The sequence below is a fragment of the Podarcis raffonei genome, chromosome 10 (genome assembly GCF_027172205.1).
Source record: "Podarcis raffonei isolate rPodRaf1 chromosome 10, rPodRaf1.pri, whole genome shotgun sequence".
NCBI classification, from domain to species: domain Eukaryota; kingdom Metazoa; phylum Chordata; class Lepidosauria; order Squamata; family Lacertidae; genus Podarcis; species Podarcis raffonei.
The window spans coordinates 71,667,610-71,693,703 of NC_070611.1; the positions used below are offsets into that span (position 1 = coordinate 71,667,610).

General features: G+C 46.4%; 1 protein-coding gene across 2 annotated transcripts; it reads left to right on the plus strand.

Annotated features, from left to right (window-relative positions):
* The first annotated feature begins 1,813 nt into the window (after window positions 1-1,813).
* Window positions 1,814-22,054, plus strand: TMEM209 (transmembrane protein 209). Of its 2 annotated transcripts, none has more exons than XM_053405704.1 (15): window positions 1,814-2,051; window positions 2,134-2,273; window positions 2,797-2,855; window positions 5,989-6,120; window positions 8,273-8,514; window positions 10,675-10,879; window positions 11,642-11,817; window positions 13,034-13,105; window positions 13,306-13,402; window positions 13,714-13,839; window positions 14,907-15,004; window positions 15,872-15,986; window positions 17,316-17,413; window positions 18,765-18,838; window positions 20,055-22,054. In XM_053405704.1, exons 2-15 carry the CDS (start codon window positions 2,137-2,139, stop codon window positions 20,107-20,109), a joined length of 1,686 nt encoding a protein of 561 aa, XP_053261679.1. In that variant the 5' UTR covers window positions 1,814-2,051; window positions 2,134-2,136; the 3' UTR covers window positions 20,110-22,054. The 2 variants fall into 2 exon arrangements, with proteins under 2 accessions (XP_053261679.1, XP_053261680.1); XM_053405705.1 differs by having other exon boundaries at window positions 1,814-2,037.
* The last annotated feature ends 4,040 nt before the right edge of the window (window positions 22,055-26,094 follow it).

Genomic DNA, 26,094 nt, shown 5'->3' on the forward strand with positions numbered 1-26,094 from the left:
GCCAGCACGGCCAGTAGCTAGGCATGATGGGAGTTGTAGTCCAGCAGCGCCTGGAGGGCCTCAGGCTTCCCCTGCCCTAGGGGGAGCGCGTGGGGCGCCCCATTTCTCGCCGTGGGGCAGAGCAGCCGCTGCCCGGGTCGCAGTCCGTGTCAGGATCAGTCCCTGGCCCCTCCTTGTAGCCAGACCAGGAAGTGTGGGCCCGGCTGGCCCCCTAACATTATGAGGCAGCTTGGGCTAATAAGGCTTAGGCTGCCTGAGGGACCGTGTTCCCCTCATGGGAATCTACCCAGGGGAGGCCCTGGGCTCAATCCTGCCACCCTCCCAGGCACATTCAGTGGGGCCTTCTCGGTGGTGGCTTCTCCCAGGGAACTGTGGAACTCCCTGCCAAGAGAAGCCAGCCTGGCTCCCTCCTAGTCGTCCCTCCGCTTTGCAGGTGGAGGAGACCTTCCTCTTCCAACCTTCTTTTGAGACCCGACTGTTTTAATGAGGGGACTGGCGGCATGCTGTTTTTATTGTAATTATTTGGATCGTGGAATTGTAGAGTTGGAAGGGACCCCGGGATCATCTAGTCCAACCCCCTGCAATGCAGGAATAGGCTGCTCTCCCATACGAGGACTGAACCTGCAACCTTGGTGCTATCAGCATCACGCTCTAACCAACTCAGCTATGTTTTAATAGAACTTGTGTATGTGTTTAATTGTATTTTAATTATTGCCACCCCCCAATGTTTTTAGCTGTTCTTATCTGTAAATTTCCTTGAGGGAGGGAGGCAGAGTATAAATAACTATATAATGATCACAATAACAACAGTTAAGAGTGCATGATTTGCATGGAACTCTGCCCCAAGATTCCAGTTGAAAGCATCTTTCTGTCTTTTAAAACTCTTCTGGTTTTAAATTGCTTGTATTTTTTTACTGTTCCATGGTGTTTCAATGCTTTTTCCCTTCTGTAAAGCAACTAATAATAATAATACTCAATGTGTTCATTAGCTGCCCAATGACTTAATGTTGCTATTGTTGCTTATTAAATTTGCATACCACCCTTCTCCTGAAGATCACAGGGCGGTGTGGTGTTCAATAGAAACAAAATTTAATCCATGAATGTGTTTCTGTAAATGGCATTAAGACATTTGGGATAAGACAAAGGGACAAAATTAACACTGGGTGCAGAACAGAGACCCTTGTAATGTTGGTGGAAAAAATTGCTTTGCAGCTATGTGGCCCAAAGGAAGGTCACATGTGGGCTACAAACAACTGAAGTGCACCTATAATGTTTGCTTTCTGTGAAAAGGCGCTTCAGATGTAGTTCAGTGTGTTCTCTTTACTACTTATTCATATAGCATCATCAGTGTGCAGAATGCAAGGAGAGGAGCCTGCAATATAAAATTTGGCTCAAGGTGAAGGATGCAGGTGGCGCTGTGGTCTAAACCCCTGAGCCTAGGGCTTGCCGATCAGAAGGTTGGCGGTTCGAATCCCTGCGACGGGGTGAGCTCCCGTTGCTCAGTCCCTGCTCCTGCCAACCTAGCAGTTCGAAAGCACGTCAAAGTGCAAGTAGATAAATAGGTACCGCTCCGGCGGGAAGGTAAACGGCATTTCCGTGTGCTGCTCTGGTTCGCCAGAAGCGGCATAGTCATGCTGGCCACATGACCCGGAAGCTGTATGCCGGCTCCCTTGGCCAGTAAAGCGAGATGAGCGCCTCAACCCCAGAGTCATCCACGACTGGACTTAACGGTCAGGGATCCCTTTACCTTTACCTTTTAAAGGAAGCACAACTGATATCCCGCAGTGCCCATCTGCAAGTGTAATAGCTGTGATTCCTGCATTGCAAGGGGTTGGACTAAGTGAGCCTTGGAGGTCATTTCCAACTCTACAATTCTATGAAAGTAATTTCTGCTTGTATAGTCGGACTTTCCCCTTCCTCTCCCAGCAGCCCCCATTGCCCCCTCCCCATCTGCCGTAGAAGGCTGAGAGACCATCTTGAGAAGATTTTGAGGGAAGAAGGGGGCACCTGGTCGCACAGCTTTGGGCAACAGCTGGGGTAAACAGGAGAAGGTGCACTTGAATTAGCGCTGAAATATCTTTGAACGTTAAGTAAATGTTCTCATATAACTAACTGTCCCTCTGCTCTTTCCAGACGATGAAGGGGGAACAAGGTCCAGCTGCTTCCCTCATTGACAGAACCATCGAGATGAGGAAAGAAACGGAAGCAAAAAAAGTGGTCTTGGCATGGGGACTTCTGAACTTGTCCATGGCTGGCATGATTTATACTGAAATGTAAGAGGCAAATACCCCAACTTCATTCTACATCCTTGTAATCAGTGAGCTAAACGTTCACCGCTTCTCCCATGAATTCATCGTTCACCATCCCATGAATTCATCAAGGACTTCGTGTCACTTTCTCTTGGTGTCAGCCATACAGGGGATGCTGATATTGAGATGCTGTATCTGGCTGTTTTAAAAATGACAGAGAGAATGTTCATGGAAGTGCTTTCTGACGCTCTAAAATGCTATTAAATTTTAAAGGGGTTATTAATGAGTAAATGTGTCTGCTCTGCTTTGGGAGATGACTGTTGGGTGGAAGACACAAATCTCTCATAGCCCAGATTTGGAGGAGGGAATCGGGAAGGCCACTGTGAGGTGCTGGAAATCCAGCCATAAAGTTCATCCTGGGGGAAATTGTTGTATCTTCATCATGGGGAGTGAGCTATTTATTATGAATCACTGAAAAGTAGTTGGTGCTTCCATGCTGCGGGGCTATGAATGACCTTTGTCTCCTTCTCTCCCCCCCACCCACCAGGTCTGGAAAACTAATCAGTTCCTATTATAACATTTCGTGCTGGTTACTGTGGTATGTAGGTAAGTACTTTGAAACTCCAGAAGAATGTAGAAGTTGGTTGAATGGACTGGGGATGTCTCTGCATTTATGCCTTTAGGGAGAGAAAAAGGAAGTGAGGAGGTGATCCTCTGGGTTTCATTTTTTCACAGAATTGTAGAGTTTCAAGGGTCGTCTACCCCAACCCTCTACAGTGTTGTCATCACAGCTGAAGAATCCCTGGCAGATGGCCATTCAACCTCTTTTTCAAAACCTCATAATAATAATAATAATAATAAATTTTATTTATATCCCGCCCTCCCCAGCCGAAGCCGGGCTCAGGGCGGCTAACAACAATAAAACAATACAAAAGTACAACACAAACAACACTCTAAAATCATTCATTATAAAATTAATTAAATTCAAGCCACTGGCCACCATTGGGCCAGAGCTCCGCGAAGATTGCCGAGGGAGGGAGTCAGGCTGTGCCCTGGCCAAAGGCCTGGCGGAACAGCTCTGTCTTGCAGGCCCTGCGGAAAGATGTCAAGTCCCGCAGGGCCCTAGTCTCTTGTGACAGAGTGTTCCACCAGGTCGGAGCCACAGCCGAAAAAGCCCTGGCTCTAGTTGAGGCCAGCCTAACCTCTCGGTGGCCTGGGACCTTCAAGATGTTTTTATTTGAAGACCGTAAGTTTCTCTGTGGGGCATACCAGGAGAGGCGGTCCCGTAGGTACGAGGGTCCTAGGCCGTATAGGGCTTTAAAGGTTAAAACCAGCACCTTAAACCTGATCCTGTACTCCACCGGGAGCCAGTGCAGTTGATATAGCACCGGATGAATGTGATCTCGCAGCGAAGACCCCGTAAGGAGTCTCGCTGCAGCATTCATAAAGAAGGAGAGTCCCCCCACCTTCTGAGGGTGTCCATTCCACTGTCGAACAACCTTTACTGTCTGAAAGTTTTAATATTAATAATTTATTTATCCCCCCCCCCATCTGGGTGGCTTCCAGCAAAATATTAAAATACCATAACGCATCAAACATTAAAACCTTGCCTAAAGAGGGGTGCCTTCAGATGTCTTCTAAAAGTCTTGTTGTTCTCTTTGACATCTGGTGGGAGGGCGTTCCACAGGGCGGGCACCACTACCCTCTGCCTGATTCCCTGTAACTTGGCTTCTTGCAGCGAGGGAACCGCCAGAAGGCCCTTGGCACTGCACCTCAGTGTCCGGATAGAATGATGGGGGTGGAGACGCTTCTTCAGATATACTGGACCGAGGCCGTTTAGGGCTTTCAAAGTCAGACCAACACTTTGAATTGTGCTTGGAAACGTACTGGGAGCCAATGTAGGTCTTTCAAGACCGGTGTTATGTGGTCTCGGCGGCTGCTCCCAGTCCCCAGTTTAGCTGACACATTCTGTTTCCGGGTCACCTTCAAAGGTAGCCCACGTAGAGCTCAGCGGTAGTCCAAGCGGAAGATAACCAGAGCAGGCACCACTCTGGCGAGGCAGTCCATGGACAGGTAGGGTCTCATCCTGCGTACCAGATGGAGCTGGTAAACAGCTGCCCTGGACACAGAATTGACCTGTGCCTCCATGGACAGCTGTGAGTCCAAAATTACTCCCAGGCTGCGCACCTGGTCCTTCAGGAGCACAGTTACCCCATTCAGGATCAGGGAGTCCTCCATACCCGCCTGCCTCTTGTCCCCCAAAAACAGTACTTCTGTCTTGTCAGGATTCAACCTCAATCTGTTAGCCACCATCCATCCTCTAGTCGCCTACTGACACTCGCACAGGACCTTCACTGGTTCTGATTTAAAAGAGAGGTAGAGCTGAGTATCGTCTGCATATTGATGGACACCAAGCCCAAACCCCCTGGTGATCTCTCCCAGCGGCTGCATGTAGATGTTGAAAAGTTTTTCCTAATATTTAGCTGAAACCTTTCTTGTAGTTTGAGTCCACTGGTTTGAGTCCTGCTCTCTGGAGCAGGAGAAAAGCTTGCTCCTTTTGACATCCCTGCAGATAAAGATGGACTTATATTACCTCTCAGTCTTCTCTTCTCCAAGCTAAACATGCCCAGCTCCCTCAACCATTCCTCATAAGGGTATAAAGCCGTATTGTAGGTGCGATGGTTTAGGGGGTTGCTCGTGCGTAAGTTACTGCCACTCTAGGCTAGGTTGCCTGGTTAAACCCTTTCTGTCTGGACAGCCATTCACTTCATGGCTGTTCAGTCGCTAGCAGAATCCGTCAGTGGGCGTTTCTTGAACTTCTTCCAGCAAAGAAGTTCTTTGACGCCAAGTCTACGCCTACTTTCCCTGCGTGGAAGTCTTCTGCTCAGGGTGGGTTTGGGTAGCGGAGGACTCGTGCTCTCCCCGCTGGTCTCAGGCGAGGAGTCCTGGAGCCACCTCGCCGATTCCCCCATCTGCCCCCCTTCATCCCTGGTGTTACGCTGATTTCCTTCCCCAGCTGATGAGCTGCCTCTCTCCCTGCTGGGCCCTTCTCCAGCATCGCTTGGGAGCCTTGCCTCGGCCTCTAGCTCCGATGTCAGTTCCCTGACAGTAGGGTTTAAAGCCACCTTGCTTTCCCAGTGCTTGCTTATCCCTCCGTCTAGGTTCCATCCATATTGGGTAAACATGGTCAGGTGCAGACACAACACTAGCTTCCTGCAAACTCTGGTCTGTGATTCAGAAGTTAGCTTCAGGGTTGCACCTCTCCTCCCTCCAGCCTCCCCCCCCCCACCTCAGTGGTGCAAATTTCTTCCCCTTTGTTCCCTTAAAAATAGTTCAGCATTACAAGTGCTGTCATCTGTGACTGGTGCTAAATCTGGTTAGACCATTTCTGTGAGTTGCTAAGTGCATATATATGTGACAAATTATAAAGTATTAATTGGCCTTGACTGCTCTGGTTGCCAGGCAACTACATAAATTCAGTGAGACTGGAATTTCCATGTACCTGTGACTTGCTGTATGCCAGTTAATAATGGTCTGAATTCTGCCCCCCCCCTTTTCTGCTACGGACCGACACTTTTCATACTAAATTTCTTGATTGTTCAAATATTTTGATAATCCCGATTACCTGGTGAAACCAGCATCTTTCGTACGATAAAACCGATGAGTGGCTGGCTGTGTAAATTGTGACCAGTCTCATGCCTTTCACAAACTCTTATTGTAATCTTCTGTTTTGTTCTAGAACTTGCATTTGCGTCTTTGTTCAGCCTTAATGCCTTATTTGACTTCTGGAGGTATTTTAAATATACTATGGCCCCAACCAGCTTGGTTATGAGTCCTGGACAGCAGACCCTCCTGGGGTTGCAGAATGCAGGTAGGAGTGCAGATTTAAAAACAACTCTGCAATTCAAGTAACTAATTCAAAACATTTGGAGCACCCATGCAAACACTGACACAATGGAAGTAGTGTGTAGTTGATGTTTTCTATGGGGAAAGTCATGTATTTGACAGATCATCTTGTTGAGGAGGGCAAGGGGAAGGCAATAGGATGGGAGTACCTGATCTTACGGGATGCGGGTGGTGCCGTGGGTTAAACCACGATCAGAAGGTCGACGGTTTGAATCCCCACGACGGGGTGAGCTCCCGTTGTTTGGTCTCTGCTCCTGCCAACCTAGCAGTTCGAAAGCACATCAAAGTGCAAATAGATAAATAGGTACTGCTCCGGTGGGAGGGTAAACGGCGTTTCCGTGCGCTGCGCTGGTTCTCCAGAAGCGGCTTAGTCATGCTGGCCACATGACCCGGAAGCTGTATGCCAGCTCCCTCAGCCAGTAAAGCGAGATGAGCGCCGCAACCCCAGAGTCGACCACGACTGGACCTAATGGTCAGGGGTCCCTTTACCTTTTTACCTGATCTTACATGTAGCTGTGCTTGGTGTGCCGCCAGGAACCTGTTGTCGCCCGCCAAGCTTTCTCTGCAACACACAGCCACGAAGAGCAGAAAATTTAAAAAGCAAAAAAAAAGGCTGAGTTCCTTGACATATATACGATCCTGTGGGATGTGCTGAAACCTTTTTTCTTTTCTTTTTTTACTGGGTTTTATAAATAAGAATAATGTTATACAAATAAATATACCAAGTTTTCTCATGTTATTTGTATATCACAAAAATAGCATAATAAATGTGGGAAAATATCTACAACATACATTTCGTTATTAGTGGTGAGTGTATAAGTTCTTGGTTTATGAATTGGCTTAAATCAGGGGTGTCAAACTCAAATTCATCGGGGGCCGCATCAGCAGTTTGGTCACCCTCAAAGGGCCGGTTGTATCTGTAGGACTATCTGTAGGACCTTGGCCCCTAGGAGTTTGCTCCTATGCTGGGGGCTGATGGCAGCTGGAATCCCACAACAATCTGGGGGTGAGCCATCCCCCTCAGGGGTGCTTGTTTCCGAATGGACGCGCGTGAGGTGATGCCGTGACGTGTCTCGGTCACGTGAACTGTCTCGCGTGAGCCCGTTTCTCACGGTTAACGGCCACAACTGCCACGGAGCCCAAACCAGATATGTTGTTGTTGAGCAGGGTGGGAGGGGAGGACTGTCAAATCCTTCAAGAGGCGTCCACGTGCATCAACAGCCTACAATGCAACTTTTAAAAAATAAAGTCACTTGAGCAGGCAACACCATGACGGAGCAAGAACTCTGCTGCTAGTCCATAAATCTCTCTCTCTCTCTCTCTGACTAGCGCCTGCTTCCCCAAATGATTCAACTACTGTAAATCTCTAATTCGGGATTAAGTAATGCTCCCGTTTGCGCCTGCTCTTTTTTTTGAGAGAAATGGTCATAGTGTCTGCGCATGCGCCTCACGCCTGCTCGCTTTCAGCCCTCACCCGGCTGGGGAGCTGGAGGACCTTCCCTGGGTGGCGGCAGGGACCGATCTTGCTTTGGGTCTCGCTGGCAAGACAGCGCCGCGCGCCTGCGAGCCCCGTTGCGCTTAAATCCCCACCTACCGACTTTCTGCGTAGAGAACTGATTGCGTAGCGCCGCCGTGCGGCGTTTTTCCTCTCTCTCTCCACGGGCTACACGGGCCACATGATGAGGTCTGGCGGGCCAGATTTGGCCCGCGGGCCTTGTGTTTGACACCCGTGGTTTAAATAATTAGGAAGAAGAAGAAGAAGGAAGGGAAGAGGGGGAGTGGGTGGTTATCCTTCTATTATTCTACGTAGTGTGTGTGAGGGGTTGTGTCAGCGTTACTTGTATGGGTTCTCTTACGGTTCACTTGTTGTATTTCCTTCGTGGTGACAGAGGTTGGGTGTGGCTCGGTGTGGTTGGCTGCCTTTGCTTGGCTGTAGTGAGAATTGTATTTGTGTGTGAGCAGGGTGTGAGTGTGTATTTTTGAATCAGGTTAGCCAGATTGATTCGTATGCTGTCGGGGGATTCTTGTTGTTTTCCTGTTGGGCTGTGTAAGTGATAAAGGTGCAGAAACTTTCTAAAGCTTAAAAATATATATATATTTAAAAATTTCAATTTCAGTTGTCCAGACTACTCCACCCCGTGAGCTGACGCCAAAGAAAACTCCTCCTTCGACGCCTTCTCCTCCCATCCAGGGGCAGAGTGTGCTGAGCTACAGCCCTTCCCGCTCGCCGAGTGCCAGCCCAAAATTTGCCTCCAGCTGCATGTCCGGCTACAGCCCTCAGCTCCAGGCTCTGTCGGGTAGCAGCTCTGGTTCTTACAGTGCGGCTATGAGCTACTCCCCAGGCAGCTGCTACAGTAAGGTACAGAGCTTTCTCATTAGACTTTCCTCCTATAATACTTTTGTTGTTGTTTAGTTATGTCCGCCTCTTCGTGACCCCCTGGACCAGAGCACGCCAGGCACTCCTGTCTTCCACTGCCTCCCGCAGTTTGGTCAAACTCATGCTGGTCGCTTCGAGAACACTGTCCAACCATCTCATCCTCTGCCGTCCCCTTCTCCTTGTGCCCTCCATCTTTCCCAACATCAGGGTCTTTTCCAGGGAGTCTTCTCTTCTCATGAGGTGGCCAAAGTACTGGAGCCTCAGCTTCACAATCTGTCCTTCCAGGGAGCACCCAGGGCTGATTGCCTTCAGAATGGAGAGGTTTGATCTTCTTGCAGTCCATGGGACTCTCCAGAGTCTCCTCCAGCACCAGAATTCAGAAGCGTCCATTCTTCGGCGATCAGCCTTCTTTATGGTCCAGCTCTCACTTCCATACATCACTACTGGGAAAACCAGAGCTTTAACTATATGGACCTTTGTCAGCAAGGTTATGTCTCTGCTTTTTAAGATGCTGTCTAGGTTTGTCATATCCTTTTCTCCCAAGAAACAGGCGTTTTTTAATTTTGTCACTGCTGTCACCATCTGCAGTGATCATGGAGCCCAATAAAGTAAAATCTCCCACTGCCTCCATTTCTTCCCCTTCTATTTGCCAGGAGGTGATGGGACCAGTGGCCATGATCTTCGTTTTTTTGATGTTGAGCTTCAGACCATATTTTGCGCTCTCCTCTTTCACCCTCATTAAGAGGTTCTTTAATTCCTCCTCACTTTCTGCCATCCAAGTTGTGTCATCTGCATATCTGAGGTTGTTGATATAATACTAACAAGTATTTATTAAAATGTTATTTCATTTAGTGCTCAAAGCACTCTGGGTGGGCGCGCATGCACACATGCATGTTTCAGTTATTTTGCTGCATTTATATTTTTCCTCCAAGCAGCTCAAGGTGAAGAGCATGGCTCTCCTCCCTCCTCATTAAAAACCTCACAAGAACCAGGCCAGCGCAGAGAGCTTGTCTATCTAAGGCCCAGAACGGGAGTCTTGTTTTTGCTGTTAAGCTGGGAGGCACGAAGCATTCTTGGCATGATAGTGTAAGTCCATCAGGCTCCTGGTGGGAGCCCCCAGCTGGCTTAGCCCTCCGTGGCCCAGGGCAAGTGTACATGGCTACCCCATTCCCCGCATGGGCCTGACAACCCTGTAAGTTGGGTTGAACTGAGAGGCAGCGAGTGGCCCAGTGTGTTTCATGTCTGAGTGGGGATTTGAACTCTGGTCTCTTCCAGTTCAGCACTAACCACTACACCACACTGTCTCTCCCCATTTTACAGTTGTGGATAGGGAGGCTGAGGCTGGAAGTGTGGATGTGTTCACTGATGAGGTCTGTGTGTTTAGGACTTGCACCTCCTCCCCTTGACTGCTTCCCTGCTCCAACATGGCTTTGATTTCAACTGCCTCAGATGACATGAGCTTATTCCATTGCAACGCAGAGGTGGAATCCTTTCCAGATTTTCCCACCTTTTGTACCCCCTTTGGGCCAAGTGCCAGAGGCATGAACAAAAGTTAGTGTTTATTTTTTTAAAAAAAAAAATTCAGCTCTCTGATGGAAAATAAATGGGGAGAGATCACTCATCCACGTGTTGGGAGTCCCAGTATATTCCAGGGCGATAGGAAGCCCAGAGCACTTGTTCTTTAGATGTCCCTTTTATGAAGAGGCACGTAGTCAGATCATTGATCCCCTGCTGGTGAGGCTCGCTGACCTCCCGGAAAAGCAAAAATTTGACCTTTTCCTGTTAGGCAAAGATCAGAAGACGACCTGGATGGTCGCCAGATTCTGTGTACAGATCTGTAGGCGTAGACCATCTCCCGACTCAAACTAGTTCGTTAAGAAAATCCCCAAACATTGTTCCATGGGTAACTCTGGGTCAGCTCTCTGCGGTAGTTTATCTTAAAGTTTTAAGTGTCTATACGCTTATCACATTTATAAATTTTAAATTTATTGTTGTACATTGTTTTGTTTGTTTGTTTTCCTTCTGGGACTGTACCCCCCAAGTGTGTTTTATAAGCTGGTCTCTGACCGTAATAAATTATCTATCTATCTATCTATCTATCTATCATCTATCTATCAGTATATTCCATTTTGTTTTGCCCAGGTCCCCCCTTTTAGCCCTTCCCCAAGCACTTCACCATACCCCACCAGCATCGGCCCAATGGATAGCAGTGGAATGAGGTCACGATATCGCTCTTCGCCAACTGTATACAATTCCCCTACTGGCAAGGAAGACTATATGACGGACCTCAGGTCTCTGGACAACTTCCTTCGAAGCGAGGAGGAGAAGCTGCACAGAGTTCAGCTGGGTAAGCAATTATCCACGTAAATAATGTCTTTGGCCCCACCTGATGGAGTATTCGTGTATGTCCATAGCTATGAAAGCCTTGCCAGCCAGTTCCCGTAGATTTGTAGATTCCCGTAGCCAGTAGATTCGTAATCTGGGAGACCGGGTTCGCTTCCCCGCTCCTCCACATGCAGCTGCTGGGTGACCTTGGGCCAGTCACACTTCTCTGAAGTCTCTCAGCCCCACTCACCTCACAGAGTGTTTGTTGGGGGGAGGAAGGGAAAGGAGAATGTTAGCTGCTTTGAGACTCCTTTGGGTAGTGATAAAGTGGGAAATCAAATCCAAACTCTTCTTCTTCCCATAATTTCTTTTGCATGCTTGTGGTTGGATAATTACAGGGAGCACACGGTGGCGCTGTGGTCTAAACCACTGAGCCTCTTGGGCTTGCCGATCAGAAGGTTGGTGGTTCGAATCCCTGTGACAGGGTGAGCTCCTTTTGCTCTGTCCCAGCTCCTGCCAACCTAGCAGTTCGAAAGCACACTAGTACAAGTAGATAAATAGGTACCACTGCAGCGGGAAGGTAAAAACAGAATTTCTGTGTGCTCTGGTTTCTGTTACGGGGTTCCATTGCTCCAGAAGTGGTTTAGTCATACTGGCCACATGACCCAGAAAGCTGTCTGTGGACAAACGCCAGCTCCCTCGGCCTGAAAGTGAAATGAGCGCCGCAACCCCATAGTCGCCTTTGACTGGACTTAACTGTCCAGGGGTCCTTTATCTTTTACAGGGAGCACAGATTCCAGTTCTCCTTCTAGCAGCCCAACCTTTTGGAACTACAGCCGGTCCATGGCAGACTATGCCCAGATGCTCAGGAAATTCCAGTACCAACCTGCTTGCAGGTCCCAAGCCCCTTCGGCCCACAAAGATGAAGCCGAGTTGAGCTCCAAGCAGGTCGCTGAAGAGGTAAATGGAAGATTGGCATTGGGGCAGTAGGGGATTGTTTCCTTCTGAATGGCATCTCTAGAGCATCAGTCTTCAACCTTTTCACATCCAGACCCACATTTAACCCAAACATGCTTTTGGGGACCCCCCTACCTCCGCCATATATTTATATGGTGGTAGTGCTATGTGGGTGGTGCTGTGGGTTAAACCACAGAGCCTAGGACTTGCTGGTCAGAAGGTCAGCGGTTCGAATCCCCGCGGCGGAGTGAGCTCCCGTTGCTCGGTCCCTGCTCCTGCCCACCTAGCAGTTTGAAAGCACACCAGTGCAAGTAGATAAATAGGTACCACTCCGGCGGGAAGGTAAACGGCATTTCCATGCGCTGCTCTGGTTTGCCAGAAGCGGCTTAGTCATGCTGGCCACATGACTCGGAAGGAAGCTGTACGCCGGCTCCCTCGGCCAGTAAAGCGAGATGAGCCCCGCAACCCCAGAGTCGTCCGCGACGGGACCTAATGGTCAGGGGTCCCTTTACCTTTACCTTTAGTGCTACTCACCTTAGTTCAGGTCCCAACCCACCAGCTGAAGACCAGTGCTCTAGAGCCATTACAGTGGTACCTCGGGTTAAGTACTTAATTCGTTCCGGAGGTCCGTTCTTAACCTGAAACTGTTCTTAACCTGAAGCACTACTTTAGCTAATGGGGACTTCCGCTGCTGCTGCCGAGCCGCCACTGCATAATTTCTGTTCTCATCCTGAAGCAAAGTTCTTAACCCGAGGTACTATTTCTGGGTTAGCGGAGTCTGTAACCTGAAGCATATGTAACCCGAGGTACCACTGTACACGTTAGTGGCAAATCACTACAAGTGCATGTACTTAATAGTGAACCCCATTGGGACTGGAAGACTGAATTCAGAGAAAAATTGCATTGGAGCGTGCATTTGGTAGTAGTAATAGTTGTTTACTATTAGACTCTAATAGGTTATTGATACTGCTTTGTTTGATATAAGTTGTTTATTTTAAAGCGATTGCAACTTTTTTTGTATTTGATCTGATTGTTATTATTGTTTGATGATTTAATTTGTTTTTAAATGGGCGGGGTATAGATAAAATAAAAAGTTTATAGGACCTGTGACTTTATAACTTGCTTACTGTTTCAAGAAGATAGGAGGATTTAAATAATAATAATCATACAATGACTGCACTGAGTTGACATACTGAGACCATCTGGTTTTCTCATTCAGGTTTGGGCAAGAGTGTCAATGAGTAGGCAACTGCTGGATCACATGGACTCCTGGACAGCTAAATTCAGAAATGTGAGTTCTACTGCTGGCCTTTGAAATCAAACAGGTGACTTCTTGTTTGATTTGGGGGTAAATAGTCAAATTAAGCTAAGTAGGGATAGCTGACGGATTGCTCTGTGGGACAAACTGAAATGGCTTGAAAGCCCAAGACGCAGTTCAGCTTACCTTTCTTTCTTTCTTTCTTTCTTTCTTTCTTTCTTTCTGCCATTTAGTGGATCAATGAAACAATTTTAGTGCCCCTCGTTCAGGAGATTGAGTCCGTGAGCACTCAGATGCGGAGAATGGGGTGTCCAGAGTTGCAAATTGGAGGTACGTTGACTTAACATAAAACTTGTGGTCTGTTATCTCCTGTTGAAGGGGAAATAGCCCACTATTTTTACCATTTGGTAATACCTGGGAACACCCTTTGGACGCCACATTTGTTTATATTTAGAGGTAGAGTCGGATCAGGTTGTTGTGATCTACTGGGACGCTGTACAGATAAATTTGCATGTTTGTGGGTAGCAGAACCTAACCTTGTAGATTAAATAAAAGGAAGCGAGCAGCCCTTATCATGACTTATCTTAGAACTTTTGGGGCTTTTCCTGTCTGGTGGGCTCATGGCCTTTTGCTTTTTGCAGATGCCAGTATCAGCAGTCTGAAGCAAGCAGCCCTGGTTAAAGCGCCACTCATTCCCACGCTGAACACAATAGTGCAGTACCTGGACCTTACACCAAACCAGGAATATTTGGTTGAAAGGATCAAAGGTAAAGAGTCAAAGTGCTGGTGTTCATTTTGGGGCTTTTTTACGCTAGGTATAATTAGCACTGGTTTTCAGCAAGCTGCTGTTGCATCAGCAAGGCCTCTGCACTTTGGTCTCTGCTAAGGCAGAGGTGTGGTAGTGGAAGGAGGGTCTGAGTTTCAAACAACAATATTACAGATTGGCAGTATAGCACTTAATGGTGATCCCGATGAAGTTTTCCACAGGCTGAAATCAAATGAAATAACAACAACAACAACAACAACAACAACAACAACAACAACAACAATGTATTTATTATTTATACCCCACCCATTTGGCTGGGTTTCCCCAGCCACTCTGGGCGGCTTCCAACCGAATATTAAAATACAATAGTCTATTAAACATTAAAAGCTTCCCTGAACATGGCTGCCTTCAGATGTCTTCAAATAACTCAAGGGCTGTCATATGGAAGTAATTATTATTATTATTATTATTATTATTATTATTATTATTATTATTATTAATACCCCGCCCATCTGGCTGGGTTTCCCCAGCCACTCTGGACGGCTTCCAACAGAATATTAAAATACAAAAACCTATTAAACATTAAAAGCTTCCCTAAACAGGGCTGCCTTCAGATGTCTTCTAAAAGTCTGGTAGTTGTTCTTCTCTTTCACATCTGGTAGGAGGGCGTTCCACAGGGCGGGTGCCACCACCAAGAAGGCCCTCTGCCTGGTTCCCTGTAACTTGGCTTCTCGCAGCGAGGGAACAGCCAGAAGGCCCTCAGCGCTGGACCTCAGTGTCTGGGCAGAACGATGGGGGTGGAGACGGCCCTTCATGTATATCATTCTAAACCAGCGTTTGCCAACCTGGCTCCCTACAACTCCAGTCAGCACCATCATCCAAAACATCTGGAGGCCACCAGGTTGATGAAGACTGGACAAACAGTTGTTGAAGGGAACAGCCCTCTTTTAGAACTGCCTCTTTCAGTCACTGAATGGTACTGAAGCTCCAGGAACAGAATCTCTTTTGTTAAACCTTCCTCCAGTTCTGCCCCCACATAACGTCCTGTACAATTCTGCCAACCCACAGAGCTTTCTCAAGGAGGGTGCATGAGCTCTTTTCGGTGGAATCGGGGCGGAGACTTCAAAGCACGGAAATGGGATACTGATTTGCCCACAGACTCTGCAGTAAGTCTTGTGTGTTGTCTGCCCTGAATATATTCCATTAAGGTTCCATGGCTCAGCAACAGTGCTAAGAATTAGATGGGAGCATAGACTGAAGTACTCAGAAGCAGGAGTTATATACCATTAATTTTAGTCCTTAAACGAGGTTACATGAAACAAATCACATTTGTACAAACTTTTCTGTTTGGATCTGAGCTGATTGCTAGGTTGCCTGTATTGGACTGACCTTGAAATTTTTTAACTAGTTCTACACTTTCTCAAAGCACTAGAATAAAATTGTTTTGAAGTGACGCAAACTCATTAAGTCGTTAGCAGACATTAAGGAGTTTGTTTGGCTCTGTCCCAGCTTGGTTGAATGTGGATTTCATTTCCCTCCACCTCCTTCAGTGCATCCCGGCAAGCTGAGAGAGAGAGAGAGAGAGAGAGAGATGCACTTACTGTATTTTTTGGTCTATAAGACTCACTTTTTCCCTCCCCAAAAGTAAGGGGAAATGTGTGTGCGTCTTATGGAGCGAATGTAGGCTGCGCAGCTATCGCAGAAGCCAGAACAGCAAGAGGGATTGCTGTTCTCACTGCGCAGCGATCCCTCTTGCTGTTCTGGCTTCTGAGATTCAGAATTTTTTTTTTTTTGTTTTCCTCCTCCAAAAACTAGGTGCATCTTATAGAGCGAAATATACGGTGATTGCTTAGTATACTTTTGCTTCTATATAAGTATTTGCTAGTAAGGGTCATATTCATGTCATTCTTTATTCAGTTGCCTGGGAACAGGGTTGTGTTTTGTATTAAGAAGAAGAGTGAATTCATGGCTTATTCTGGGGATATTTTCTTGCCAATGGTGGTGAGGAAATGCATTTCTTTCTCTTTCTTCAGATTATCATGCACGTGTTCTGCACATACCTTGACTCCAGGCTACCACCTCATCCAAAATATCCCGATGGCAAAACATTCACCTCCCAACATTTCATCCAAATGCCTGATAAGCCAGGTAATGGGGCTCTTATAGCATTTTATGAACTAGGTGGGGCGGTGTTTTGCCCTCACTCATTGGTGATGGTTGACCCATGAGAGCAGAGGAAGCTCCACACAAGCAGGGATGCCTTTGTGTACATGGAGCTCTGTATGCATCCTGGAGCCTCATAAAACTTTTTGAGTATGGCCTTTAGCAGTGTCCCACAAGCTATGGGTTGAGTAGCATTATCTTGTTGTTGTTGTTTAGTCGTTTAGTCATGTCCGACTCCTCGTGACCCCATGGACTAGAGCACGCCAGGCACTCCTGTCTTCCACTGCCTCCGCAGTTTGGTCAAACTCACGCTGGTCTCTTCGAGAACACTGTCCAACCATCTCGTCCTCTGTTGTCCCCTTCTCCTTGTGCCCTCCATCTTTCCCAGCATCAGGGTCTTTTCCAGAGAGTCTTCTCTTCTCATGAGGTGGCCAAAGTCTTGGAGCCTCAGCTTCACGATCTGTCCTTCCAGTGAGCACTCAGGGCTGATTTCCTTCAGAATGGATAGGTTTGATCTTCTTGCAGTCCATGGGACTCTCAAGAGAATAGCTCAGAGAGGCTATGAACTATGCCGTGCAGGGTACCCAAGATGAACATGTCATAGTGGAGAGTTTTGACCAAACGTGATCCACCTGGAGGAGGAACCGGCAAGCCACTCCAGTATCCCTGCCGAGAAAACTCCATGGACAAAGACAACAGCATTATCTAAACAAACACACAGGGTTGTATCCAGTGGTGATGTTCAGCTGACAGTAAGGCCTCCATCAGTGGACTGGGGAGAGAAGGAATTTTCAGCCATTCTTCCCCCCCCCCTTGCAGGCCCACCCCCATCTGCTCCTGAGGTTTTGCAGAGTTGTTTTGGGGGGGCTGAAGGGGAAATGGCTGGATATTATTTCCCTCACTCTACCACTTGTCATCAAGGGACATGGGTGGCTCTGTGGGTTAAACCACAGAGCCTAGGACTTGCTGATCAGAAGGTCGGTGGTTTGAATCCCCGCTCGGACCCTGCTTCTGCCAACTTAGCAGTTCGAAAGCACGTCAAAGTGCAAGTAGATAAATAGGTACCGCTCCGGCGGGAAGGTAAATGGCGTTTGTGTGCACTGCTCTGGTTTGCCAGAAGCGGCTTAGTCATGCTGGCCACATGACCCGGAAGCTGTACGCCGGCTCCCTCGGCCTATAGAGTGAGATGAGCGCCACAATCCCAGAGTCGGCCACGACTGGACCTAATGGTCAGGGGTCCCTTTGCCTTTTACCACTTGTCATCAGCCAAATAACTCCGTTAATCAAGGCAAAATATGAACTTGTTGTTCACAGACGTCTCCAACGAGAACTTGTTTTGCATCTACCAGAGTAGCGTCAACCCTCCCCACTATGAACTGATTTACCAGCGACAAGTCTACAGTCTACCAAAGGTAGGAATGCAGGAACTTTCCCATCGGTGCCTCCAGGACAGCAGAGCAGCAAAGAAGAAATTGGGTGGTGTTCCAAAACTGCTAGGGGTGGGGATATGAGCCGTCTGCTCTACAGGATATTTCCATGGCATTGATCTCCACACACCTGTTGAGCCATCACCTGTCTTCCTCGCAGCATGGTGATGCATCAGTGGCTGGGAGAAGGGAGCAAAGTACAGTGGTAACTCAGGTTAAGTACTGTATTTTTTGCTCTATAAGACTCACTTTTTCCTTCCTAAAAAGTAAGGGGAAATGTGTGCCCGTCTTATGGAGCAAATGCAGGCTGCGCAGCTATCCCAGAAGCCAGAACAGCAAGAGGGATTGCTGCTTTCACTGCGCAGCGATCCCTCTTGCTGTTCTGGCTTCTGAGATTCAGAATATTTTTTTCCCTTGTTTTCCTCCTCCAAAAACTAGGTGCGTCTTGTGGTCTGGTGCGTCTTATAGAGTGAAAAATACGGCACTTAATTCGTTCCGGAGGTCCGTTCTTAACCTGAAATTGTTCTTAACCTGAAGCACCACTTTAGCTAATGGGGCCGCCGCGCTGCCGGAGTACAATTTCTGTTTTTATCCTGAAGCAAAGTTCTTAACCTGAAGCACTATTTCTGGGTTAGTGGAGTCTGTTACCTGAAGCGTATGTAACCCGAGGTACCACTGTACTGGTCGTCTCCATTAACGAGGCTTGCCAGTTACCCTTCATTATAAGCGACAACCCCTGCAACAAAATGTTGTGGTATGGAGTACTGCTGTTCAGGATTCCCTTTCCTAAGCTACTACATGACATTTCCCACTCCCCTCCTGAATTTTCTGTTTCTTTCCCCTAATTGTCAACCAGCATGCAGTCACTGAGTTTGCTTAGTCCTCATAGGTCTGTTTTCAGCTTTTTGGCGTTTTGGAGGTAGTTTTCCCCTGAAGATTTTTTGGTTACTTCTGCAGCCCTTGGGGCTTCCCTGAGGGAACCTGCTGGCCCCTCCCTCTTGGGTGTGGGTGGTGTAGCCTCAACTGCATAAGGGCCCACAGTCCTGGGAATGAGCTCACCTTTAATATATAGGATACTTAGGAAGCTTCAGGCGGGAAGAAACAGTTCACGCTGGAGCTATCCAAAAGTATAGCTGCTTTCGGGTCTGGGAGATGCTGTATTGTGCACTAGATTCTCAGTTGACCCAACCAGGTGAGTGCATAGTGGTCTTACAGAGGTGCAAGCAATTCCAGTATTGCAATCTGACAATATACAAAGGGCAGCAGCCCCTCATGCTTAGTCTAAGTCTTTGTCACGTGACTCCCCTCCTGTTCACCCTTTTGTCTTTCAATTTAGGGCAGAAACAACTTGTTCCACACCTTGCTAATGTTCCTGTACATCATAAAGACTAAAGAATCTGGGATGCTTGGGTAGGTATGGCCTTCTGCGTATTGCTGAACCCAACACTGGGCTGGGAATGTCCACTGAAGAGTTTCTCTCGGTCAGTGTGGACAGTACCAAGATACAGTGGTAGAATCATAGAATCATGGAGTTGGAAGAGACCACAAGGGCCATCGAGTCCAACCCCCTGCCAAGCAGGAAACACCACCAGAGCACTCCTGACATATGGTTGTCAAGCCTCTGCTTAAAGACCTCCAAAGAAGGAGACTCCACCACACTCCTTGGCAGCAAATTCCACTGTCAAACAGCTTGGGTACCTTGGGTTAAGTACTTAATTCGTTCCGGAGGTCCGTTCTTAACCTGAAACTGTTCTTAACCTGAAGACCACTTTAGCTAATGGGGCCTCCCGCTGCCGCCGTGCGATTTCTGTTCTCATCCTGAAGCAAAGTTCTTAACCTGAAGCACTATTTCTGGGTTAGCAGAGTCTGTAATCTGAAGCGTATGTAACCCGAGGTACCACTGTATATGGACCCAATAGTCTGGCAGCAATAGCGTAAGGCATCTTCCTATGTCCCTAAACAAGGAGAAGTGAACTGCTCCCTGCCCAGAAGAGAGCTTATCACATCACATTGAGGGTGAAGGGGGAGAGTGGTGGAATAATAATAATAAAATAATAAAATTTTATTTATATCCCGCCCTCCCCAGCCAAAGCTGGGCTCAGAATGGCTAACAACAGTAAAAATAGCACAGTTTACATAAAATCACAGTCAATTAATTGAAATACATTCTAAAATCAATTCATTCTAAAATCAGTTCAAAATCAAATTAATGGGAAGAGAACAGATACTAGCCAATAGGGTGGGGAGGGATGGCAGGTGGAAATATTTAGTAAGAAGGACTGAAAATGAGCTGGAGTGGCCCCCATTTATTATTATTATTGCTGGCATGTGCATGTATTGGGGTGGAGGCTTGACGAACAAACCTTGCTAATGAGGGACTTAGGCTGTGGCCACATAAGTAGGAGAATGAAGTCCAGTTAATCAAATAAGCATGGACATTAGAATTGGCTTCTGTGTATCAATAGCAATATTTCTATAGAGTGGTTATCGAATGGAGGGATTTAACTTAACCCCGCTCCTGATGCACTAGCTTCAAATGAGACTTTAACATTTTAAATTTCTTATTTAATTATGAATGGTATAACTTGCATGTCTTGATATGAAATGCATCAACTATTTTTTGCAGGCGGGTCAATCTTGGCTTATCTGGTGTGAACGTTTTGTGGATTTTTGGAGACTAGCTTCCAGTCCCTGTCGCAGGACATGTGGGGATAAACACCCCAACTTGTGTTTGGGAAGAGAACTCAGCAGCTTGCTGAACTTACTGCCTTGAAAGCATGGTTTGGATATATAAAGCAAGACTTTGGGTTTTTTTAAAACTGTATTTGGAATAATAATGAGAAACTTTCAGCATCAAAACCAAATGGTTTCTGTGAATGACTTGACTTGAGGATCACAGTGGGAAAGTTACGTCGTTTCTAGATGGACTGAATTACCTCTTTGGATATCATTCTATTGAATGCGACTGCTGCTTTTAGACGATAACAGGAGAGCTGTTTGCCACAAACCATCTGCCTCTGGAGATTCATATAAGCATGACACCAAGTCGATAATGCATTGCTGAATTGGATCCAAACTATTCAAGTGAGGCTGTGTATTCTTGGAGGCTGCTTCCTTTTTGCCACGTCAGAAAAAAAGGTCACATCCGTGTATCTTAAGTACAAGGCCCCAAACCACAGAAATACATCAAATCAGGTTTCTTTTGAGTCTTGGTTACAAAGGTATGTGCCTTTCATCTTTAGAGCACGAATGACTTGTATGATCTACGTTGCCTTTTTTCTTTTTTGAAGTGACAGTATTCCAGCTCCTCTACCAGCAGCACAGAACAGCAGGCAAACTTCATTTTGACACGGCCTTTTCTCAGGGCCCTTGGGAGATGTAATATTTTGGGTTGGGTGGGTTCAAATTTAATGTTTCTATGGGATTCTGTGAAGTGAACTGCATCTAAAGTGTAGGGGTTTCCAATAGTTCATGGCATGGAAGTGCTGCTGGCTTTCTTCCCCAACGCAGACCGATAAGCAGAGAGCTACAAGAGTGGAACATCACACTGCCATTCCAGCAAAACTGCCCCATGAGTCGTGTTGACAAATAAACCAGTACAGTGGTACCTCTACTTATGAGCACCTCTAGTTACGTATCCTTGGGGATACGCATGCAGCAAACCTGGAAGTATTTTTCCGGGTTTCGCCGCATGCGCAGAAGTGCTCTACTGTGCGCATGCACAGAACAAGCACCTCCATTTGCAAAAACCTCAGGATCCGACCGGAGCTCCGGAATGGATCCCGTCCACAACTAGAGGTACCACTGTAGTTTATTTTTCCTCCTAGGTTAAGACTGTGGTGGGCAGGAGAAGGATTGGCATGGATTGGACGTCGCATGTCTTTGGATAATCTGGTATATATGTATTTTAATGAGTGAATTCTGTTTCCAGTCACGTCACTGGGGGCTTTCCAGTCTGCAAACATCTTGGCTGCAGTTGTACTTCTCTTTCCTTGCAAGGGAACAATTTTACTGCTCTGTGTGCCTGATGGTTTTGGAAAGGAAGTAGCGGCTGGAACAATTGCTGCACCTTTTTAAAATTAGGCTTCCCCTCCGAAAAGCTCCCCAACCTTAGCATGTACATCTTGGTGCCCAAGATTTGACAAACAAAGCTATTTCAGAAAACCCTCTTTTAAAGAATAGGGTGTTCCAAAACAAACCCTAACTCTCAGCATAAAATATAATTCATTTGCCTTGCAACCACAGCATGCAGGACAATTTGTAGGTCTAATTTAATTAATTAACCGCTAGAGGTCTGCAGCCGTGCATCTCTTAATTCAGTTCTGTGAAACCCAAACCCTCAACATATCAACAGATCTTGTTGTGACCCAGAGCGGCATATTTTGTAAGCAAAGCTTCCTTTGTTGCCTTGACAAAGTGTGTTTGTACTGGATTTTGCTGGAGGGAACAGGCTGGTGAGATGGCAGCGGGTGGCAGCTTCTGCTTCCATAGCCACTGGTCTCAAGACCTATTGCTGTGACAGCAGCTTGTGTGTTACGTTTTTCTGATCTGAGCCATGTTTTCCTCAGGGAGCTGAAACCTTTGTTGACACCTGTCTTGGTGCTGCCATTAAAACGTCTGTTTTGATTTGTCTCTGTGTGACTCTTTTCTGGGTCCTTTCTCTTCCCTCTTTTTTGCCTGTCTCACATTGCAAAACCTGTGGTCTTTCGGATAATATTGTACTACAATTCCCATCATCATCTGACCATTGGCAGTGCTGGCCAGAGCGAATGGCAGCTGCCTCCCAGGAATCCCATTCTTGCCTTATACCTTTAGCTTCCTAGGCAGCCATTCTATTTACAGGTGAAACTCGGAAAATTAGAATATCGTGGAAAAGTTCATTTATTTCAGTAATTCAACTTAAAAGGTGAAACTAATATATGAGATAGACTCATGACATGCAAAGCGAGCTATGTCAAGCCTTTATATGTTATAATTGTGATGATTATGGCGTACAGCTGATGAGAACCCCAAATTAACAATCTCAGAAAATTAGAATATTAAATGAAATCAGCAAAACAAGGAATGCAAATAGAGCAATATTGGACCTCTGAGAAGTAGAAGCATGCATATGTACTCAGTACTTGGTTTGGGCCCCTTTTGCATCAATTACTGCCTCAGTGTCGCGTGTCGTGGATGCTGTCAGCCTGTGGCACTGCTGAGGTGTTATGGAAGACCAGGACACTTCAATAGCAGCCTTCAGCTCTTCTGCATTGCTCGGTCTCATGTCTCTCATCTGTCTCTTGGCAATGCCCCATAGATTCTTTATGGGGTTCAGGTCAGGCGGGTTTGCTGGCCAATCAAGCACAGTAATCCCATGGGCATTGAACCAGGTTTTGGTACTTTTGGCAGTGTGGGCAGGTGCCAAAGTCCTGCTGGAAAATGAAGTCAGCATCGCCATAAAGCTCATCTGTGGAAGGAAGCATGAAGTGCTCCAAAATCTCCTGGTAGAAGGCTGTGTTGACCCTGGACTTAATGAAGCACAGTGGACCAACACTAGCTGATGACATGGCTCCCCAAATCAACACAGACGGTGGAAACTTCACACTGGACTTCAAGCATCTGGCATTGTGTGCCTCCCCATTCTTCCTCCAGACTCTGGGTCCTTGGTTTCCAAATGAGATGCAAAAGCTGCTCTCATCAGAAAATAGATTTGGGGATGATCATCACAATTATAACAAATAAAGGCTTGACATATCTCACTTTACATGTCATCAGTCTATCTCATATACTAGTTTCACCTTTTAAGTTGAATTACTGAAATAAATGAACTTTTCTACGATATTCTAATTTTCCAAGTTTCACCTGTAAGGTATCAAGGGAATCCTTTTACAGCCTTCAGCTAGCTAGCTATCAGTCTCCCATCATTCTGTCTTTCTGCATAATTCCATGTTACTAAGCAGTTTATATCTATTGCACAGCCATTAAAAACACAAGAGCCCTGTGGGATCAAAGCTCATTTAGCCGGTGGTCGTCACTGCCTCTTGTGGGAATAAATTCCAGAGTTCCTTCTGAGCCCTACACAAAGTCGCTAGCTGCAGGGTTGACTGGACAACTACCCGCTCTGTTTTACTATACAGTGGTACCTTGGTTTTCAAACGCCTTGGTACTCAAGCAACTTGGAACCCAAACACTTCAAACCCGGAAGTAAGTGTTCCGGTTTGTGAACTTTTTTCAGAAGCTGAATGTGCTCCGTTTTGAGTGTTACACTTCCGATTTGAGTGCCACGCTTCCATTTTGAGTCTCTTTTTGCTATTTATTTTGCGTTTTTGTGGCTCTTTTTGTTTTGTTTTTGTGACTGGGGAACCCAGTTCAGCTACTGATTGATTCTGTGACTGCAGTACATTGTTTATCGCTTTCATTTTATGGATCAGTGGTCTCGTTAGATAGTAAAATTCATGTTAAATTCCTGTTTTAGGGGTTGTTTTTAAAAGTCTGGAACTGATTAATCCATTTTGCATTACTTTCTATGGAAAAGTGCATGTTGGTTTTGGAACTGACTGCCGGAACGTATTAAGTTTGAGAACCAAGTTACCACTGTATTCTGAGAAGACGACTGTTAACTTCAGCCTCCTCAAGCACAGCTTGTCTAGACCGTAAAGGCAGCCAGTAGCCCACATGATATGCCCACCAACTGAGTAGTCCCTAGGCAGATGGCTTTGACAGGGACCTCTGTGGTTCTTGGTTCCTCCTAGTGGCTGCCAGTTCCTTTGGGCCAGTAGTTTTACAATATGACAGATGTTCTGAGAGGCTGAAAGCTAAATTTGAATGCTCTTCATATACACTTATGAAGATATTTCAAGGGTTGATTAGAGACTTCTTAAAAAATAATAATAATAATTGCAGGATAGAAACCCTACGTAAAGTGCAGCCTTTCTCGGCGTAATTTGCCAGCCTCGATCTTGGTAAAAATGAACCCCAGAGTGGGCTGACTGACCCTTAAGAGAAAAATGTGCTCCTCTTCTCTGGCTTAAAACAAATATTCCCTCTGCCTTTTCCTGCTTCAATACATTACGTGCTGCCTTTTTAAAGGCTGCTACCTGCCCGCAAACCTTTTGAAAATCATCCAGGCTTCCTCTTTGGGAACTGCAGAGAAAAATGACCATGCAGTCTGGCTGCCAGAGTCTTTTGTCTCACTGTTTGGGTATCCTGGTACAGATTTATACAGGGTTGTCAGCCCTTGAAAGCTCAGCCCCTGGCAGATACAGTCTTGCTGGCTATACAGAAGAAGGAATTCACTGGTGAGCTCTCAGAACGTATTCTATTTTGATGATTTTTCACATCAATTTAAGATTTAGAACATGTTAGCGAGACCTACATGTAGCAGCAACAAAAAAAAAAGGGAGATAAGTGTATGAGTTTGGACAAATATGGAAACTGGAAAACTACAGAAGCAGAAAACACATTGAGGCCAAAAGTGTCTGTATAGCAGGACCCACATACTGGTAGATTTGTTGGCCTCAGTACCTCTTGAGTTTGCACAGAGTGGGGAGGTCTTTGGTTCACTGATCATGTCTGTACAAGATTTTTGGTGACCACTGCTGTCAGCCAGATCCATTTTGATTGCTCAGGTGTGAGATTCCATCTAACAGGAATCTAGCTCAGTAAGAGATTCACACCTGTAAAAGTGTGGTGATACTTCACTTCCCTAAATTAATGTGAGCTCAAAACCTGAACTAGCAGAAGACCTGTGGGTTATGCCAACACAGCAGAGATACCCACAAAGTGACGATATCGACAACGTAAACTTCCACCCCATCGTTCTACCCGGACACTGAGGTCCAGCAATGAGGGCCTTCTGGCAGTTCCCTCACTGCGAGAAGCCAAGTTACAGGGAACCAGGCAGAGGGCCTTCTCGGTAGTGGCGCCCTCCCTGTGGAATGCCCTCCCACCAGATGTCAAAGAGAACAACAACTACCAGACTTTGAGAAGACATCTGAAGGCAGCCCTGTTTAGGGAAGCTTTTAATGTTTGATGTATTACAGTATTTTAATATTTTTTTTGGAAGCCGCCCAGAGTGGCTGGGGAAGCCCAGCCAGATGGGCGTGGTATAAATAATAAATTATTATTATTATTATTATTATTATTATTATTATTATTATTATTTGGTCATATGGTTTTGACCAACTTGTCAGTGCTTATTACTCTTCCCCTGTGTATGAATGTCCAACACGTATCAGGGTTCAATTTGTGGGTTATGGGAAGCCCTTGTTTTATACCCCAAAAGGAATTGCTGATGGAACCAGAGCACATGAGTCTCCCCAGTTTGTGAGGAACTTGAAAGCTTGCTTGCTATTTTCTGGCACCTCAGCTGGCCCTAATAAAAAAAACACACTACTCTGCTGTGGTTTTTGAACTCTTGTTGTATGTGTTCCCAAAAGACGAAATGTGCCCCAGCCCTATGGAGGTGTGGGGTGACTTGATAACATGGATTTTGCCCATAGTTCTAGCTTCAGCCAAAGGGGTCGTCATAGTTTCAGTATAAAACAACACACAATACCCTACTAAAAACCCAGCTGAAACTTCACTCCCCATTTTGAAGTTTAGCATTAGCAAAGAGAAGCATGTTCACAGCGGAAAATTTTCTTGCAACGCTTGCAGGGGCTCCGGGTGCCTCTGTAGGAAGT